This window comes from Rattus norvegicus, chromosome 5 (assembly GCF_036323735.1).
Source record: "Rattus norvegicus strain BN/NHsdMcwi chromosome 5, GRCr8, whole genome shotgun sequence".
NCBI lineage: Eukaryota > Metazoa > Chordata > Mammalia > Rodentia > Muridae > Rattus > Rattus norvegicus.
In genome coordinates, this window is record NC_086023.1 from 131,559,290 (window position 1) to 131,576,058 (window position 16,769).

A 16,769-nucleotide genomic window follows, 5' to 3' on the forward strand; every position below is an offset into this window, starting at 1 on the left:
ATGTCTGGTTTGAGCAGGTCCTTCAGCACATTCTGGGGCCAAATACATCTGTGACACAGTCAGGCAGCTTTAGGTTCTCTGAGTCTCATACATGATATGAAGAGACAAAGGGCTGTGTCAGCTCTGTTGGGGAGGAGGCCTGTTGGAACATATGATTCCAGCTGAGTTATACAGGAAAAGGCGGTGAAGGTCAGAGGAACGGTAGGTCAGGCAGAGGACACTAGTATAGAGGCCAGCACACTCAGGTAAAGTGGCTCAAGAGGAGAAATGGCTGGCTGCACAGAGGCGAGTGAAGTCAGAGGTGGGTAACAGACACTCTTACAAGGAAGTGAAAGCCATAGTCTACAGCTTGAGTTTGCAGAGGCCCCAGAGGCCATTACTTAGAGGGGAGACCCCTCGGGAGATGATGGAGAGCTAGCACCATCTCAGAGGAAGGTTGGAGCACAGGCAGTAGAGAATGACGAGTTATGTGGGATGTTCTAGAGGTCAGGGTGGCTAGTAACGGTGCAGCAAAGGTCTCTGCTCTGAGGTTTCAGAATCTGGATGCAAACCCACACATTCTCACTGCGGTCTGCAGCCTTTTTCGGTGTGACGCAGGTATCTCCTCCCCTCCTGACTAGCTTATGGTTGATTTGTGAAGCTTTGTGGAGCTTCATAATAACTTCATGAAGAAGGCAGCCACTTATTTTTAGATAATAAGAGGTAACCTTCAGCCGGCTGCTGTCTGAAATGGTGCACCTTTGTTCAAGGGGTCACCCTGACAAAAGTCTTCCTTGGGAAGGCTTCCCTGCTTTGCCCATTAGCTGCGACCTCCAGTTCTGTCACACTTGTCAGAATGTGACTCAGCAGGTCCCAGGTACCCTCAGATAGCCGCATGTTTCAGTGTGAACTTACCTGCTGAGTGTGGCCTCTGTTCTGAGAGACTGTGGCTGACTTCCTGTTCACTGCCTAGTGTAGTCTCCAGTCATTGTAACTGAGTACTGATCCCACTCGGCTTTTGTTTTCTTAGCCAAAAAAACCCTGTGTGCTGTCTGTCTGTTTTTTGAGACAGGGTCTTATTCTGTAGCCCAGGCTAGCCATAAGCTCCTAGTCATCCTCCTGCCTCCACTGCTTTCTGTCACGTTGCCCCTATCAAAGGCTCTGCACAGCATGTCTTACTTAGTTTATGCTTCCCCTTCTTCCTCACCTCCATTAGAAGCTCGGCTTTGTGAGCATCTTGTTCCCTGCGTACTTAGAGTAAGCACTTAAGAGTACTGTCCTTTCCCATGTAGCCCTCTGCCCTTCTGTGTTCCCTCTCTTAATGAATAGCATAACCAGACAGGTACATCTCCCTCCCATTTCCGCACTCCTGCCTCTCCATCCTTCCTGTTTCTAACTAAATACCTCTTAAACCCTTTCTGTCATTCCAGATCCACTCTACTCTCATAATTCAGGCCTAGCTGTCTGCTTTCTTTCCTGCAGCCTCCAGACCATTCTCCTGGTTATGTAACTGGAGTGACCTCTCAGAAAATAGATGTGACCCCTCACCACCACTCACCCGCCCACCCCAGCCAATTCAGAGTCCCCGTGTTTAGCGGGTGAACCTCTTGGCATGTTACACAGGTACATTGAGTCTGGCTGCTGGCTGTATCTTTGGCCATAGCTTTTAGTTATTAGCAGAATGAACTGAGCAAGCCTCATTTGCTCTCCCCTCAGGGGATTTGCAAGCATTATTCCTTATGCCTGGAATAGCCACAGCCTCTCTACCTGTCCCGTTGGGCCAGCTACTGCTGGTTACAGCAGATCTGCTTAAGATCTTATCCTTCAAGAAATTCTCTTTGACTTCTTAGTGTGACTGGGTGCTTCCACTGTGAGTCCCAGAGCACCAAAAACCTGGCTCAGCTCTTTTTCTTGGAGGATTCCTGGACCCTTAGCTCTGGCAGAATGAGCCAAGCCAGAGTGGGGTTTCAGGCTTCAGGTGTCAGCGAAGTCTCTTGTACTGAAATTCGAGATTGATGTTTGACTTTTTCACTGCAGCCCAGGAGGCTCAAAGTATGTGTGGTATACCACCACACAGTCCCCATTTCCAGCCTAATGATTTGAATGATTCCAGCGTGTATTTGGCTGGTTCCTCACAGGCAAGCTGCTTGGCAGGACTGGGATTGTTTGTATTTATTTGGTGTGATGTGAACATCCTCTGTCATGTTTGGCATATAAAAGTGGCAGAAGCCTTCAGACTCACAGCACTGGGGGGATGTCCTCTTTGATGTTAAAACCATCCCCTACCAGATAGCAGAACTGTGGGGAAGTGTTGACCCTGCTTTGGGAGGATGAAAGCTGGAAGACAGAGCTGGGCCTTGCTCTGATGACAAGCTCTAAAGTGACAGTTAAATCTTATTAAGGTCCAATGACCTTTTGCAGAGGATCCGAGCTTTCTAAATGAGCCACAGCATTGCGTTCTGGTTAATTTTTATAACTTTTTAAATGGGACACATTAGCGCTGTTATAAACCTTGTTAATTAAGCAATAATCTCAAATGCTCCCTCGCAGAGGGACACATTCCCAGCAACTGCAGGTGATTAATAAGTTAGAGTCTAACAAAAGCCTTTTAATCAACCTGAGGGGCCATTTTGAGCTGTTACCCCAGGAAATGAAGATGATTGGAATTCTGTGGGGGCTTCTTGAACACATTCTTCAGTGCATGCCCTTCTCTTTCCACTTTCCTCAGGGGGCCATCATGCCTACCCTCCTCTCGCTTGCTTCTCTCTCCTGCTTTTATTGTGTTGAAGACCACTGGAAAGACAGAACTCTCCAGTTTCCGATTTGAGACACCACTGGATACAGACAAGTACCCTAGGTTTTTCCCAGGGGTACCTGGGATTAGAGCCGTTTTTGAGCCTGAACTTCTCTCTGATTTAGAGGAGTTCAGCAAGCTTGCTCGACTGTCCATATGCTCCTGACTTAGGGAAGTGGGGATGATCAGATTTTATCACAGTCTATTCCAATAGGCAGCTCTGCAGCCATGGGAACAGAGTGCTAGGTCTCCTCACTCAGCTGGTGGTTATGAGCACAAGAGAATGAGCAGGACTAGGAAGGTGATAATTGGAGCCAGGATCTTCTGGGAAGAGAGGACAAGGACACTTTCCTTGTGGGTGCTTTGTAAGGGAAGGGACTGTAGGTAGACAGAGCAGAAGACCCCAATGTCCGTCTTCTTATCAGTCTTTATAGACGAGTGAAGATAGATGAACGGAACACTCGGGGTGTTCAGGGGGCAATTGGAGGCCACTTAAGGCACATTTATGTCAAACTCCTCTCAGTGAAGAGAAGAGGCAGCCCCGAGAAAGCACACTTGTGGCACACACTCCTGCAGTGGATGGCAAGAAGAGGTGGCCCCTACCCATACTTGGAAGGGCAGGAAGTGGGAAGCAGCGATGGATTCTGACCTGAACTGCCTCTTCACTCGAGTCCCCAGGTTTCTGCTGTGTGAGTGGAAGGCTTAGCACAGCTCTTCTTACAAGCTGCCGCCTGCTATCACCTCTCTGGGTTGACAAGACTGTGCTTACCCATCATGATTCCTGTCACTTGGATTTTTCCATGAGGAAACCAAAGAAGTTGTAGTTTCACCCGTGGTTATACACCCTACCTAGATATTTGTGTGTGTGTGTGTGTGTGTGTGTGTGTGTGTGTGTGTGTGTGTGTGTGTGTGTGTACATAGAGGCTAGAGGTCAGTCTTGTTTCTCTCTTGCCATTTACCCTATTTTTTGAGATAGGGTCTCTTTACTGGCCTGGAAATCAACAATTGTTCTGGGCTAGCTAGCCAATGAACCCCAGGAATCCACTTGTCTCTACCTCCCAAGTGCTTGTAATTCACCATGCCTGGCTATTTTTTATGAGTTCTAGGGATGGGACTAGTGTCTTCCTGATTTAAGGCCATAACTTTCCCAACTGCCTTATCTCCCTACTTGTTATATCTAGAGTTTTTATATCTTCTCAGACTTCCCTAGAAAACCATTCATTCATTCATTCTTCATTCATTCATTCATTTCTTCATTCAACATATATTTATGTAGTATGTATGTATGTATATATGTGTATATATATAATATATATATATGCTCATTTATCACTCACTGCACTCAGCTCTGGGAAATTAAGAGTTGCATAAATATAAAATAATTATAACAATCCCACATGGGTATTATATTTTTTTATTGCTTGAAAGGGGCTTACTTATGTTTACCCATCATACTTGGCTTCTTTATAAAAGCTACTTTAGAGTTCGTTGTCCGAGTTAATGATTAGGGAATTCTAGGGTGATAGTTTGTATCAGATCTTCAGGCTGGGAGACCCAATGAAAATCAGGAGCTAGTCAGGTCTTGTCCAGGCTGGCTCTGCCTCACCATAGGAAGTAGTAGGATGTCTCAAGGAGTAGCTATCCTAAGCCTCGTTAGTAGTTACTAGTAAGAACGAGTCCTTTAAACATAAAAGTCTAAGGATGTGGAGTTTTGTTGAAGTTACAGGGCAGCCAGTATTATTACCACTTAGAATGGCAGCCAGCACAACGTGGTTTACCAAGCATCACCTGGTAAAGCTGAGAACCATACTCCTTAGTAGTCAGCATTGCCGTGCCTAGACTGGTAACTAGAGAGTTTCTCGGATAAATATCCTCAAATATTGGCCAAGCTGTTTGCAATTGCAAAACCAGGTATCCATGGACATTCAGATGCACAGTTCAAAATAGGACAAAGTCACCCAGTAGAGTACTTCTCGTCAGTGAAGGTGGGTGACCTTCACTGGGTGATCTGCAGCTACATACTGCCATATTGTGTGTCCTACTGGTAAAATCAGCAAATCAGACTGATGGACAGATGGACACTTTTATTAAAAAGCCAAAAACAGGAAAAGAAAGTGGGACATATATCCACAAGATAACATTAAAAGATTTTTAAAAAGCAAAAGGAAAACTAGGAGAGTGGTTACCATTGATGAAGGCGGGTGTGATGGGAGCTCACCATCCAGGGCTTTCAGAGGCATGTGGTAATCTGAGGCATCATCAGTAATTTTAAATAGGGTCTCACGATGTAGCTCTGGCTGGCCCGAACTCGGTGATAATGTAGCCCAGGCTGGCCTCCCAACTCACAGAGATCCAACTGCCTTTGCCTCCTGAGTGCTGGAATTAATGATATGTACCACCACACTTGGCTTTTACTGTTATTTTTTAAGTGTACATTTATCATGTTTAGCTCTACTTTGCGGTAGGACTTTAGTGAAATAACCATGTAAGATAATGTGAACCATTATTTGGAAGTATGTCAGGAGGCATAGCCTCTCTCTTCTCCTTAAAAGACTTGTTCACAAATTCATCATTAATCCTTGACCTTCCTGTCTCTTCCTCCTGCCTAGAGTGTTTGTATGACAGAATAGCACAAGAAACGGTGGATGAAACGGAAATTGCACAGAGACTCTCCAAAGTCAACAAGTACATCTGTGAGAAAATCATGGATATCAACAAATCTTGTAAAAATGAAGAACGAAGGGAAGCAAAATACAATTTGCAATAAACTTTGAATTTTTTTCATAAGGCCTTTGCATTTTCTTTGTGTGGTGTATGCATTTCGGGTGATGGTGCCATCCAAATAGACTACACCAGACATGGCTGTGTCTGGGCAGGGGCCTTTAGGGCACTGAGGTCAGTGTCTGATTCTGAACTTGAATTCTGAACATGGACTTCCTACTTCACAGAAGGCAGATGGATTCACAGAGACTCAGCATCAGGCTCACCACAAGCCTCATGCCATCGCCAGTGTTGTTGTGGAAAGGAAAAGCACTTTTTGCAGGGCTGTAAAGCATCAGAGTAGCCTGTCGGGACCACAATACGAACTGTTATTTTTACCATTGGAGGACATCTATCTCTGCTCCTCTATTTTGTTCTATAATAAAATTCCATTAATTATTGATGTAGACAGTTGTTCTCATTTATATTTATATATATATATATTATTATTATTATTAAGTGTGTGGTAGAGGTAACTGGTGTTGCATGTGGCCTGCAAAGCCTTCTCTAGGGAAAAAGCCTTCAGGTGAAGGAGAGAGATCCCTTAAGAGCCATGGTTCCTGCAACAGCTCTAAGGAGCAGTCTCAAGTCATATCTCACTTACATGGACGAGTCTTGGACCACTCAACTTTCCCAAGATGATCTGTGATTGGTGTCTGGAAGATGCTAATAATCAGGTTCCCTGATTCAGTTGAGCCTAAATTTGTAAAGAAGTGCTTACTGGGAGCCTAATAATGTTGCAAGCTGTGGTACAGAGTTGCATCCAGAAAATGGGCTGTGTCGGCGGCTATCAGTTTGTTCATTCTCTCTTTTGTTTCAAATGTTCTTTCAGGATACATAATCATTAATCTGCTTCTTTATTCGGCTGCTGGAACCTTTCGTCTCCAGCACATGTTTTGGGCCAACCACCTCCCATCTTCCCATGGACTTGAACTTTTCTTTATGCAATGCCAATAAAGTAAGTGTGGCATTTTGGAAAGGGCAAGGGCTTTGGACAAATGCTTCTAGGTTCTAAGCCTGGCTCTCCTGCTTGCTTTGGCATTAACATAACCTCCTCTTGCCTCTTCTTTCTGTTCCATAAAAGAATACCTGCCTCGCAGAGTTGCTATAAGGATTAGAGATAAAATATATAAAGCACTCAATAAATGTCAGCAATTGTTGTTAACTACCTTTTTTTTTTTTTATTTTGGACTTTTAGACGCTGTTCTTTGATCTGTTCTTCAAACTCTCTTTTAATTTGACGATCTATAAACAAAAGCTCAAGGTTGAATAGGTGCAGTGGGGTGCCACTCTGAGACCCTGTATTTCAGTAAATCCAATAATCCTTTGTAATATAATAATGAATCTAATAATCCAATGTGAACCAGTGTGTGCTCGCTGTGGTAGATATAGACAAGAATTTTCTTCTGTGGTATTTCCCCCACTCTCTGTAAAGTGGCTGTGTGGTCTTAATGCAAAGGCATAACTTTTCAAAGTCCTTATCAGTAGAGTGAAGAAATCAGGCAATGTGGAGGAATGATAGAAACTGGCTACACAGCAGAACTTGTTAAATGGGTTAACTCATTTCCTAAGGGAAGGAAAGTTTGTGATTGCCGTTCAGCCAGTTCTTGTTAAGATGTGTTCACTTTTCAGCTAGGATGGTAGCCGGTACCTCTCATCTCATACTAGGGAGATGAGGTGGTCCTGGGCCACCTGCCTAGGAGTGGCTCCACCCACAGTGGGCTGAGCCCTCCTACATTAACCATTAATCATGAAAACACCCCACAGATTTGCCTACAGGAAAATCTGAGGGAGGCATTTTCTCAATTGACAATCCCTCTCCTCAGATGACCCTAGCTTGTGTAAGTTTGACAAAACATTAGCCAACACAGTGAGTTTGAGGTCACCTTGGACTACAGAAGACCCCATCTTTAAAAAATCAAATCAAGGGTTGGGGATTTAGCTCAGTGGTAGAGCGCTTGCCTAGGAAGCGCAAGGCCCTGGGTTCGGTCCCCAGCTCCGAAAAAAAGAACCAAAAAAAAAAAAAATCAAATCAAATCAAAAGATGTGTTTACTTTTACACCATCAGGCAACTGGGGTCTAAGTGATGCAAAATGCCTGAGAAGCAAAAGTGTCACTGTTGACCTCATTCGATTTCTCCCTAAGCATGAGGATACCCCCAGGCTGTGTGCATTCCTCAAAGACTAACCCACACTGCTGCCTCCCTGGTGCTTGTTAGTTCAGTGGGAGAGACTGCGCAGAGCACTTTGTGTGACCTATGTATATGTTGGGGACAACAGGACTGTGATAGACTGGGTGCTGGATTCGTCATTGTTTTACTACTGTGTGTTACTAGACTCTAATAATGATTCCTAATTCAGCATTGTGTGGAGGGGAATCCAGATCCTCCCTGAAAAGGGGGCTTTGCAAATCTATCTTCCCATCTACTATTCTCCATAGACTGTGAAATGCTTCATTTCTAGCTGATACTGCTGTTCAGAGAGGTTCTGGAAACTTCATAAGACAATGCCTAAATATCAGAGTTGGTCATTGGAGACAAGACTTTGAAGCTTATACCCAACCCCCAGTTCCTATTGGGTGCTCAACTTCCTGATCTACCATGTAATAGACTCCAACACATGCTCCTACCATAATCTAAGCCCCCCCCCGTGCCTTCCCCACTATAGTGAATAGAACCTATCTGCAATCATGAACCCAAAATCAGTCCTTCATCTCTTGTTATAGGTTTTGTCAATTTGAAACAAACCTAGACACACTTGGGAAGAAAGGACCCTCAATAGAGGAATTGCCTCCCAGATTGGCCTGTTGGCATGTCTATGGGTCATTGTTTTGATTACTGATTGTTGTGGGAGAGATCAGCCTACAGAGGATAGTGCTATCCTTAGGTGGCTGGCCCTGGACTGTGTAAGAAGTATAGCTGAACCTGAGTCTGGAAATGAGCCATTAAGCGACACCCTCCTTGGTCTCTACTTCAGTTTCTTTATCCAGACTTCTGCCTTGAGTTCCGGCCTTGGCATTCCTTAATGACGGGCTACCTCTAAGTCAAATTAGTCCTCGCCTACACAAACTGCTTTTAGTAAGAATGTTTTAGCACAGCAACAGAAACCTAACTAGGACATACCCTAACACACACACACACACACACACACACACACACACACACACACACACACACATATACACACACACACACACACGGGTGTCAATCATCTTTAACGTATAAGACAGAAGAAAATTAGAAGTAGATACAACATGGCAACATGTTTTTCAGAGCAAGGCTGAGGGAAGCAGGGGTTTCCTGTACAAATTACACTGACTGGAATGTTCCTGGTACCTTAAACACTCATGAATGAAAAGGGCTCAGAAAAGGTTGAGAAATGTCTTGCCTAAGGCACTAGAGCTGGCAACAAATGTAGATACAGCTCCTAGGAAAAGATGGGAGGGAGAGGGGAGACAGTGAGCCAGAAGCTGGAGGGCCAGCCGGCCTGCAAGTTGGCATCATAATAGCAAAATCAAGAGAGATCCTGCTTTAAACCCAAATAAGGTCAAAGGAGAGAACCAACTCCTGAAAGTTCTCTCTCCTTCCCTCTCTCAATAAATAAGTAAATAGATCAATCAAATACATTGTTTTTCCTGAAAGATAAGTGAACCATTACAGTAATTTATTTCATTTAAACATCTATGTAAAGCTTGAAGGTTTTCTGTGGAGCAGAGAATCTTAAGAATATGCAAGGTAGGGCTGGAGAGATGGCTCAGCCGATAAAGGCTAGGCTCAAAACCAAAAATATAAGAATACGCAAGGTAATTAAAATACAGTTCCTTTGACTTTGACTTTGAAGAGCCTGATTCAATAAGCGCAGGACAAAGTAAGAATGTGCATCAGAATACAAGCAACACTTTCAAAAAATACCAGCCTATTTGAACTCATTGAGCATATACACAAAAGGGTTAAGAGTGTTTTCTGAAAAAAACAAAAAACAAACAAAAAAAAAAAAACAGAAACCTCTATTGGTCCCTTTAAATCACCTGAAGATACTGGCTGTTGAGTCTAACTTTCTGCTCCAATTACTGGGGATCTTCCCTAGAACCTTGATTAGAGTTAGTTCACATTCCCAGAATTCTGTTTGGTTAGGGACCATTCTGAAGGTGGCTTTCTGTCTAAGTACTAGTGATCTCTCCAAAGCTTTCTTCCTCCACTTTCCTTTCTTTTCTTTGTGGGGGTGTTCTAGACAGTGTTTCTCTGAGTAGCCACAACTGTCCTGGAACTCCTTCTATAAACCAGGCTGGCCTGGAACTCATAGATATTCACTGGGGCTGACAAGGTAGGAACTCAAGGCAGATGCACTGGGATGAAAGGTGTGCGCCATCACCTCCCCTGAATCTCCCTTAACTTCTACAGTTGGATTCCTTTGATTCTTGTGGTAGGATAGTGTGTCTTATTGGGCAGGATTGGTCACACCAAGGTGACAGAGCCCGAGTCAATCTCCAGAAGTTGTGACCCCAGGTTCCTTCAAGTGAAACAGGAAGGTGAAAATCAGTGTATTTCTGGCCAAAGGAATGTATGAGGAAGACCACTTCCCTCCTGCCCTAGTTTGTTTCTTGGGTGCATTTCTACATTGTGATATTTTTTTAAGTATAAAGAAAAATAAAAATAGCTATAGATTTTTTTCTAAGTAGGGAAAACATTTCAAACAGTACTGCAGGAAATAGTATAGTGTGGACTTTGTCCCAGGACCAGGTTTGCACTTCTCTCTGCACATTTAGCATGGCCATTTTTCATGTTGTTCCCTGGAATTCAAAACGATCAACTCTAACATCCACAGAGTGGGTGGACCGAAAGTTACAGCTGGGTAAACCATCTAGTCAGTTGCTCAAATCCTTACAGTAGGGTTAACCTGCAGATAATCCAGACTACGCAGGGCTTCACTGCATGCTCTCATCTAGCCTAGCAGTACAGGGAACTTGAGTCAGGTAGCAGTTGCATCCAAGTTCACATCTCAGCTCTACAACATCTCAGCTCTACAACTTACTACCACACTGAAAGCCAGGCACTTCCTCTTAACATTGGCTTCTTGACTGTAAGGTGAAGTAAACAGTATCTGGTTCCCAAGCTCTTAGGAAATCTGTGGAGCTAACTGAACTGCTGCGGCATGAGTGACTAAATGGCCATCAAAGTTAATGTTGCTATTCATCATCTCGCTTCCTGCCCTCTGCCCTCTGCCTACTCCTATTCATCCCTTTACCTGAGAATGTGCCTCTCCGGTCTCTAACCTGCCGCCCTTTGTGCGAAGTTCCTAGCTTTTATATCTGGCTTTGGCTCTTTGGATATCTAATGCAACGATGCATTGTTGGGACCTGGGATCCAGGCTGACTCCCTGCACGCTTCTAGCTCCACCCACCAACTTCAGTCCCTGTCCCCTGTCTCCTGGCCCATTTATAGCTCCTTGGAATTTTAGATCATTTATAAATAAAACTTGATGGAACCGTTTGTATTGTCATTCCCTTTAAACTTTCATGTGTTTTCTTAGTGTGGTTTCTCCTCAGCCAAAAGGAATGTCAGTTGCAGTATTCTTTATGCTTTAATGGGTGTAACCACTTTTAAATTTTTTCTCCCAACTTAGTTGGCAAAAATATGTGTTTTATTATATTTTCATGTTTATTATTAGGACTGAAGTTACTCCAGAAATGCATTGCTTCTTTATAGAAAAGAAAAACTTTTTAAAAATTGCGACCATGTTTCAGTAGACTCCATTTCTTTGTCTTCTCATTTGTTTACTGTGGTCACAAAAGGTGTGCTTTGGTATCCACAAACACACACAGCAAAAGACTTCTTTCATCTTTTGTAGTGGAGAGATTGGCCAGTGTCTGCCAGGGCACTTTACAAGGTCGTGTAACCTATAGGTCAAAGATGAACTTACAGATGTCCCCTAGATGTCCTCTGTACCATAACACTCTTTAACATGGCTCCACACCCTGACGTAACAGCCATCCTTCAACCCAACAGTTCATATGAGTCCATCTTTGAAACGTTTCTCAGTTGAGCTAAAGCTTCCCTGAGGTTTCTAATGTGTCAAATCATCTCTTTATAGTCACAAATGCTGCTTCTAGTGATGGCTCTTTGCAGTGTTCGATATGACATTATTGCTCTGGCATATTTCACCAGCCAACCCATAGTTCAAATGCTATTCTACCAGGTCTCACTGTATGGGGAAAATGGGGACACTGGGTTTAGAACATCCTATATTATATCACGGAATCTTGGCCTTTTTGGTATGTGACCTTGAACATGTCCTTAACCTATCTTAGATTCATATTACAGTTTGGTTTCTGTTGCTGTAATAAAACATTGATGAAAGCCAACTTAGGGAGAAAAGGGTTTATTTTAGCTTACAGTTTATAGATTATAATGGCAGAGAGCCAGGGCAGGAACCTGGAACTGGGAGCTAAAGTACAGACCATGGAGGATGCTACTTAGTGGCTTGCTCTCCCTGGCTTGCTTACCCTAAGTGTGTGTGTGTGTGTGTGTGTGTGTGTGTGTGTGTGTGTGTGTGTGTGTGTGTGTGTGTGTGCTCTCCCATATCTATCAAGAAAACAACCTATGGGTTTGCATAAAGGCTAATCTGATGGGAGCGTTTTTTAACTTGAGGTTCTTCTATCTTCCCTGATAATCCCAGTGGTGGTAAGTTTATGAAAGTCTGACTGGAGCATTTCTATGTTCTCTTATGGAAATGGGATATCTGCCTCACAGGATTGTGTCAAAGATGTTGTGAGGAAAACCCTTACTTTTGCATCATCCTGGTTCATTAGAGCTGTGAGCACTCTGGCTGCTCTTTCAGGACGTATTTCCAAAGACAGGACTTAGGGATGAATTCGGGGCTCTAGGAAGCCTCTGATCCACAGGGCATCATCACCTTTTATTCTGAGAATTCGAATCAACATCTTTAGCAATAAAATTGCCTCATACTAGACTAGGTAGAGAACTTACAGAATAAGGTAAGATTGAGAATGTGTTTGGAAACAACATCACCCAATCCTCTTCCCACTTTTGGGCCACTATCTCTGTCCCCGTAGTTGTTCACGCTGCATCAGGAACCATATGAGTTTTGAAGCCAGAACAACACCCAGTGAATACAGTCTTGACTTCGATATGTATGTACTTTTAGAGGAAGCTGAGCAAGTTTCCTTCAAGTCTTCTACCTATCACTGTGCCTTCCATGCTGTCAGTATGGTAATTGCACTGACCTCCTATTGTACAGTCAGTCAGTCCCAGCCCTGGTAAATGTGGAGTTGTTTTATCCCCCTATTCTGGCCCCTTTTATCATAACAGCTCTTCAGTCCCACTCCCACCCCAAGTCATGTGGATTTTTGGAATATATTTCTTAAATGAAACACAGGATTTTGCATTCATCCCCATCATATTTCATGTTGTTGGTTGCAGTCCAACATTCCAGCTGGTTGAGGTCTTCTTTTCCAGTTTTGTTTAAGTTACAAAAGAGAACTCCAAGGAGAGCCAAAACCTAAAAAGAAAATCCAGCCATAATCCCAAGAGCCAAACCCAAGTTCACGGTCATCCTTTCCCCTCATGCTTCTGCCTCCATGCTCTTCTCACAAGTGCAAGCACCCCCAGCACCCCCAGCATGCTATGCCGGGGCCTAGTTTGCATAGCTACCATCTCACTACCCTTCCTGGCACTGGGTCAATGTTATTTTCTTAACTCTTTGTATGGCTTGTGGTCTCTAGCCTCTTGCTATTGGGAATTGCTACCTGGGCCATCTTCTATGATTGTTGATTGTTTCCCTCCTACTGACTTCTTTTTCTTTGTAGAATAAATTCCAAGGAGTGAAATAATTGGATTAAAAGATAAGAGCATCTTTAAATTCCTCCCCATGTCTCACTGTGTTGCCTCCCAAAGGACTCAGCCATATTTTAAGCGGAATAAGCAGACATGTGTGTACTACTTCCCAAGAGTATTGCCTGTATTTGGAATATTCAGTTTGGCAAATTAGCATTCTACATAGGCATACTGTTTCGACTTCTTCCTTTTGTGAGATGCATAAATCTGACCCTTTGCATCCTTACTAAGTTATTCATTGTAATTTAAAGTTAATGCTGTCCTCCACTAGAGACCCCTGTAATTGTCTCACTAACAAACATCCTTGGAACTGAATTATTTCAAAAGTTCTAACATTATTTTTAAAGATTTTAAAATTGTGTGTGTGTGTGTGTGTGGTGTGTGTGTGTGTCTTTTAGATAAAACAAAGGTTACCACACAACCTAATAACCACCCACTACCTGCAGAATTGTTGGGAGCATAAAGGGGTGGGGGCTGCGGTGTTCCCTCTGTACACCCAATTCCATGCCAAATGGCTCTCCTTTTCTGACCCTTCCTCTCACCAGATACCAAGCTATCTGGGAAGACTACTCTAACTCTGGGGCTCTGCACAGTGATTCTAATTTCCTGACTTGGGTTTTCTCCTCTGTGGACAACTCCAGTCACAACTTACCTGATGATCTGCTCGCAGGATTCAGTGAATTCCTAGTGAAAATGCCTAGACCAAGTAAGACCTCAGGTAGAGCCTTTGAGGTGTGGTGTCCCAGGTACTCAGCAGTATGCATGTGACCTCACCCCACATGTACATCCCCAACAAACAGAGAACTGATCTTATCTAACAGGGTATCTGTCTTCATTCTGCCTCTTCCAGAAATGTCTTAACCCAGAACTTTCATGACAAGATGGTTGTCTCCCCATGTTCACAAAAACTATGTCTTTTGTGGCCTCTGCTTGGCAACCATGAGGTCTTATGAAGGCAAGGCTTTTCAGCCTGCATTGAAGACCCCCTCCCCCAACACTTCCAGATGCAAACTCCCGTCACTGTGTGTCCATCTCTCTCGATGAGCTCTAAGCCATTTAAGGTGGGGTACCACGTGTTTGTTTTCAGGTTCCCTGGTCTTCTCACAGACTCTGTGGGATGAATAAAGTTGAGCTCTCCCTAGAAGCAAGCCTGTAAGAAACTGAGTACTCACACAGTTCTGTTTTCTGAGGGCATATACCCTTGAGAGTCAGAAATGCCCTTCCTAGGCAGAGAGTAGTACCATGATGTCATCCTGGTCTTGCTCTCACAGGTCAAAGTGTGGTAGACTTCATTAGGATAAGAAAGAAGGAGGAGGTTGGATTGGAGAGTCTGAGGATTCGGACCCTTCTTGCTTGTGTTTACTCTGGGCTCTCCCACTCAGCAGCTCTGAGACTTTGGGCAGGTTACTTCTTTGATTTGGAACTCAGTATTCTCTTCTATAAAAGGCCCTTTCTGGACAGCTCTAGATACATAAAACAACTGAGCTGTGAGGTGGGTGAACAGGCCATAACCTTTCCTCGGGGGCTACTCAGTGGCACTTTTGCTAGGTCCGTCAGCCCTCTGGACTTGAGAGTCATTCACCACAAGAAGCAGATTTAGTTTCAGGAGAAAGAATAAAAAGTCCACACTTAGGAATGTTGCCTGAAGCACTGTGCACATGGGGCAACCAGGAGGGTGTTCATCAATTACACTCCTCCCTGTGAGGTGACAGAAGCAGGGAATGCCAAGCCCTTAGCTGGGAGCAGCATATGCTACCTGTGTGGGGCTTGGAACTGATGGCTTCCTGTCTATGAACCTCGGTTATAACACACAGAACTGTTCCAGCCTTTAAAGGCAGAAATAGCCCTAACAGCATCCTGGGATCCACAGAACACCCAGGGGAATCCAAAGGGTCTTCCAGATCCCATTAGGAAGCAAATTCAAGCCTTTAATGCTTACTTGTCTTCCTGAACTTGCGGGAAGCCCCAGTCTGGACTTGGAGAGGCCTCACCTGGAGGAGGAGACTGGAGCTCATTTTTCCAATGAGCCTTTTAAGTTATTTTCATTTTGCTGACTTGCACTTTTCTGAGTTAAGGAGCTTTGGGAGATGGTTCTAGGCCATTTAAGTAGAAAGCCTCATTGGCTGCAATCTCTCTCGGAAAAGGAAGAGATTTAACACTTTGTGGCCTGGACTGTGGCTTCCTCACTATTTCTAGGAGGCAGGTAAACTCTGGAGTGTTTCTACTCTTCAGAGAACTTAGCCTATGTGCTGGCTAGCCTATGTCAACTCGACACACTCTGGAGTTATTTAAAAGGAGGGAACTTTAATTGAGAAAATACCTCCATAAGATATGGCTGCAAGGCATTTTCTTAATTAGTGATTGATGGCGAGGGCCCAGCCCATTGTGGGTAGTGCCATCCCTGGGCTGATGGTCCAGGGTGTGTGTGTGTGTGTGTGTGTGTGTGTGTGTGTGTGTGTGTGTGTGTGAAATAAGCAATGGGAACAAGCCAGGCCAGTAAGCAGCATCTCTCCATGGCCTCTACATCAGCTTCTGTCTCCTGATTCCCGCCCTGTGTGTTCTTGTTCTGTATTCTTTCAGTAACCTGCTACAGTGTGGAAGTGTAAGCCAAATAACCCTTTCTTCCCTGAAGTTGCTTTGCTCATGGTGTTTGATAATAACAATAGTAACCCTGACTAAGACAGTCCAGGACCAAATAGAGCCAACCTTTCCAGAGTTAGCAAAAACAACAAATAAAACCAAAGAATGATTTGGTTTGTTGGAAAGGACTACCTGAGTTTTAAATTATGCTTCTGAGGTGCCTGTCTGCCTGTCTACCTGCTTTCCTTTCCTTTTATTTCCTTCCCTTCTTTTCCCTTCCCTTCCCTTTCTTCTTTCTCTTGCCTTGTCTTTAGACAGCCAACAGGAGCATGCCAAGGCCTTCTCTGTATCCTTTTCCCAGCACAGGGTCAGGGATCTGATTGTTTAGTTGATCGTGGTTCTTAGGGTCCACAGCTAAGATTCCATGTGTTTGATAACATGATTGTGTTTCATTTGGGGCATCATTGTCTATTTATTCTGATGAAAGCACAGTAATCCTGAGAAGTAGGACACTTTCCTCCCTGTCTCAGGGTCAGACAGGTAATAAATAAGAGGGCAAGGATTCAAATCTGAGTCATCCTGAGTTCACTGTTTCCCTCAGCATAGCCTTAGTCCAGCCAGCAGTCAGCTCGATGAGCCAGCATACATACCTTAGTTCTGCTGTTCTGAAAAACAGAGTCAGATGTGTCCTCTTCCTTGACAGGACTCCAATTCTCACAGCCTTCCTGAACTCCTTCTTCTCCTGTGTAAACCAGGCTGGCTTCAAATTCACAGAGACCTACCTGCCTCCTTGTGCCTGTTTGG

At 44.0% G+C, this 16,769-nt stretch overlaps 2 protein-coding genes across 2 annotated transcripts in view; both read left to right on the forward strand.

The window, feature by feature from the left end:
• Bend5 (BEN domain containing 5) overlaps nt 1-5,939 on the forward strand; it is a 46,015-nt gene extending 40,076 nt beyond the window's left edge. Inside the window, exon 6 of the mRNA NM_001108672.1 lies at nt 5,383-5,939. Coding sequence (NP_001102142.1) covers nt 5,383-5,540 — 158 coding nt within the window. The 3' untranslated portion in view covers nt 5,541-5,939. The remainder of the gene's footprint in view (nt 1-5,382) is intronic.
• The window catches only part of Agbl4 (AGBL carboxypeptidase 4), a 1,279,356-nt gene that overhangs the window by 1,075,739 nt on the left and 186,848 nt on the right, over nt 1-16,769 (forward strand).